Source organism: Electrona antarctica (assembly GCF_951216825.1).
Source record: "Electrona antarctica genome assembly, chromosome: 1".
NCBI classification, from domain to species: Eukaryota; Metazoa; Chordata; class Actinopteri; order Myctophiformes; family Myctophidae; genus Electrona; species Electrona antarctica.
In genome coordinates this window covers 54517965-54521912 of record NC_136806.1, presented here as the reverse complement: position 1 = coordinate 54521912, position 3948 = coordinate 54517965, and the positions used below count along the sequence as shown (strand labels likewise).

Below are 3948 nucleotides of genomic sequence, written 5' to 3'. Positions count from 1 at the left end.
GTGCACATCTTGTTACCGGGTGGACCGTTTTTTCCCCCAAATCACCCAAATCACTGAATGCTCCTTTAAGCACTGCAATGTAGAACTACTCTGTACGTTCCAAGTAAAAGTCTGGTAAACAAAATTGACTTGAGTAAAAGTACAAAGGTATTGCTATCAAAATGTACTTAAAGTAGAAAGTACGCATTATGTAGAATAGCTCACAGTGCATTGTGATGCGACGCAAATTGTGAGCTTGTAGATCTGCCATTTTCAAAAGGCTGAAATGTATATTGGACTGAATTTGAATGTTTTGTGATAATAATCCAAATCTACAAATAAGTAACTAGTAACTAAAGTTTTTAAATAAATGTAGTGGAGTAAAAGTACAAGAGTTGCCTTTGAAATGTAATGGAGTAGAAGTAAAAGTATAGAACATTGGAAATACTCCAGTAAAGTAAAAGTACCTCAACATTGTACGTAATTGTACTGTAGGCTACTTAGTTACTTTACACACCACTGCCGACATATCTTACTATATCCAAGTCTAATATTACAATCTTCATATTTGGCCTGGGCTGACGAGCTCCATTATGAACACGATCAGGTCAATAAACTCCAAATATGGTCATCGTCATCAAGAGTAATTATTTCCATTGATACAACATTGATACTATGCTCCTCATGAGACAATCCAATGCCTTCCGTACAAGACAGAATATTTTGGACGATAATGACGACAGTATGGATGACACTATATGGAACACTATGGGATGTGGTCTGGTCTCTTGCCAGAATATTGGCATTTAACCCCAGATATTATCGTGTCAGAGATTTAGACATGCCAAGTACTATGGATGATGATGATGATGATGACGACGACAGTATGGATGACAGCATATGGAACACTATGGGATGTGGTCTGGTCTCTTGCCAGAATAAACCAGTTCCCCTGAAAGGCATTGAGATAGAGGTTGAGGTGAGAGACCATGTGGCGACAGTGACCTCCATTCTGCAGTATGAAAACAAGGAGGAGAGCCCCATAGAGGCTCTCTTTGTCTTCCCTCTTCCTGGCGATGCTGCCGTCTGTCATTTCAGCGCAAAGATCGGACAGTCAGAGGTTGTGGCTGAGGTTAAGGAGAAACAGGAGGCCCATGAGGAGTATGATGATGCTTTGAGCTCAGGCAAGCAGGCCTTCCTATTGGAGGAGAGCGAGCAGAGCCCTGATGTATTCTCGATGAGGGTGGGCAGTCTCCCTACAGGGGAGAGCGCCTCCATCAGGCTGAAGTACATTACTGAGCTAGCTGTGGAGGCTGACGATGGGCTGAGATTCTGTCTGCCCGCCGTGCTCAACCCCCGCTACCAACCTCGTGGCAGTGGGAGTGCTCAGCCTCAGGTGACCTCTGTTCCAGCTTCACTAGTGCCCTACACTCTGTCCTTTTCTGCCCAAGTGACCTCTCCTCGACCCATCTCTAAAGTAGAGTCCAACTGTTCCCTGGACCCTCTGCAGTACCTCAACACAGAGCAGACCCAAGCCACGGTCAGTCTTGGTGATGGGCACAAGTTTGACAGAGACATGGAACTGTTGGTTTATTATAAAGATGCCCACCAGCCCGCTGCTATTGTAGAGGCAGGAAAGGATTCTGCCGAGCCTGGCTCTCTGATGGGCGACCCAGTGATCATGTTGAGCCTGTACCCCGAGTTCCCCAAAGCTGTGATGTCATCACTGTCTTCATGTGGAGAGTTCCTGTTTTTAGTGGATCGTTCTGGCAGCATGGAATGTACCATGAACAACATGTGTGATGGGACAGATCGCATTGGCAGTGCCAGGGACACGCTGCTACTGCTACTGAAGAGCTTGCCAATGGGCTGCTACTTCAACATATTTGGCTTTGGAAGTGAATATGACCATATCTTTCCCGCGAGTGTCGAGTATAGCCAGACCACCATGGATGAAGCTGTGGAGAAAGTCAAGACCATGTCTGCTGATCTGGGTGGGACAGACATCCTAGAGCCTCTCAAACACATCTACAAGCAGCCCTGCATTCCCAATCAGCCCAGACAGATCTTTGTCTTTACTGATGGCGAGGTGTGGAATACCAAGGAAGTGCTAGATCTGGTGAGAAGCAACGCAAGTTCTCACAGGTGCTTTACTTTCGGGATCGGGGAGGGGGTCAGCTCTGCTCTCATCACTGGGATGGCCAAGCAGGGAGGAGGCCACGCCCAGTTCGTCACAGGAACAGAGAGGTTGCAACCCAAAGTGATGCAGTCACTTCGCTTTGCCCTGCAGCCGGCTGTGGTGGATATTTCTGTTTCATGGGACCTGCCACAGGGAGTATCTGTTACACCTCTGTCTCCGCCAATCACAACTCTTTTCCAGGGCCAAAGGTCTCTAATTTATGCCCAGCTCACTGGAGGGAATTCAGCGCCTAGTGAAGGCAGTGTGACAGTGAAGTACAGTCTGGCAGATCAACCTTCTGAGAATAAGCTTGGCTTCAGTCTCAAAGCTAACAAGGACACTGGATTGACAGTCCACAGGTTGGGGGCTCGGACCCTGATTCGCTCCCTGGAGTTGGAGCAGAGAGAGGAGCAAGAGCAGCAGGATGAAGCAGTGAAGAAGAAGGTGGTGGAACTCAGCATCCAATCAGGCGTTAGCAGTGCCTTCACTGCCTTCATTGCTGTCAACAAAGGAAGTGGGGAGGCTGTACAAGGACCTCTGTTATGCAGAAATGTTCCAGTATCAATGATGAGTTCCAATTCAATCCAGTCATTAATGATGCAGACAGACAGTATGGGTCGTAGTAGTAGTAATTTTAGCATGGAAGAAGAAGAATCATCTGAAATAGAAGATGAAGAGGACATCATGTGTTGTGAACTATTAACTCCTGAAGAACCTCAGCCCATGCTGCCACCCATAGACCCGTTGCTCCATGTGATCACCCTCCAGAAGGCTACTGGTTGCTGGACCATAGTTCCAGAGCTGACTACTGTGCTTGGGAAGACCCAGGAGGAGTTGGAAAAGTCAAAGCCTCTACCAGTGACCGAGGAAGTTTGGGCCACTATTTTGGCTCTAATCTGGCTCCATGGCTTCAAGATGGAAGCTCAGGGTGAGTGGCAGCTTTTGGCTATGAAGGCAGTGTCCTGGGTTCATGCTCAGAAAGTGGGCTGCATGACCGAGTGTGTGGAGGCTGGGAATACCTTGTTGGGCTGCAAGGTGCAGAAAGAAGACCTGGGGCTCTGAGGGGTTCATCCTATACCTGGCTCCTCCTTGCCTATCCGGATTGCACATGCTATCCGAGACACCAAAGGTCAGACGTGCGGAAATCACCCCTCTAAATTATATGTTAGATGTTAGATTAACAGGATTATCGCAGTTTGATATATTTCTAATATTGTGCACTGTGGTCTAGGGGCTGACTAAATTAACATTATACTGCACATTAAGCTACTAAAGGTACAGTATAGCCTAAGTGATATTTACACATTTTAACCAATCAGGAGAGAGTACCCATTTATCAACTTTAATTGTATTGTTTTCAGTTTTGTTGTATGTTCAATTCTTTGTTTGTTCACTTCCAATTTCATTTGTTCATCATGTACCCTGTATGAGTTGTGACCTGAAAATGCATTCTGTTTACTAAACAAGGGGTTGATGGAGACCCCTGTTAGTGAACAGACACTCTACCAGGGGTGTCCAAAGTGCGGCCCGCAGGCCAAATGCGGCCCAAGATCAACACTACAGCCAGGAGGAGCCGTCGATCCAAGATAATGTTTACTTTACTCTTTACGTTTATCAGTTAAATCACAAAAGCTTGATAGGGCAAACCCTTAACCCATTATAAATCAGACCCGTCTGAAGTGAGTGGTACTGTACCGCAGGGGTTCTCAACGTTTTTGGCCGGGGACCCCCGGAAATGCTTTGGCAATGTCTCGGGACCCCCGCCCCGCCCCCTCCCGACCCCCAATATA

At 46.9% G+C, this 3948-nt stretch overlaps 1 protein-coding gene across 1 annotated transcript; it reads left to right on the top strand.

Moving 5' to 3' along the window:
• Window positions 1–832: 832 nt before the first annotated feature.
• On the top strand, window positions 833–3220 carry LOC306920654 (von Willebrand factor A domain-containing protein 5A-like; the record flags this gene model as incomplete). The annotated part of the gene is made up of 1 exon (XM_079497463.1): window positions 833–3220. The coding sequence occupies one exon, from the start codon at window positions 833–835 to the stop codon at window positions 3218–3220; it is 2388 nt and encodes a 795-aa protein (XP_079353589.1).
• Between the last annotated feature and the right edge of the window lie 728 nt (window positions 3221–3948).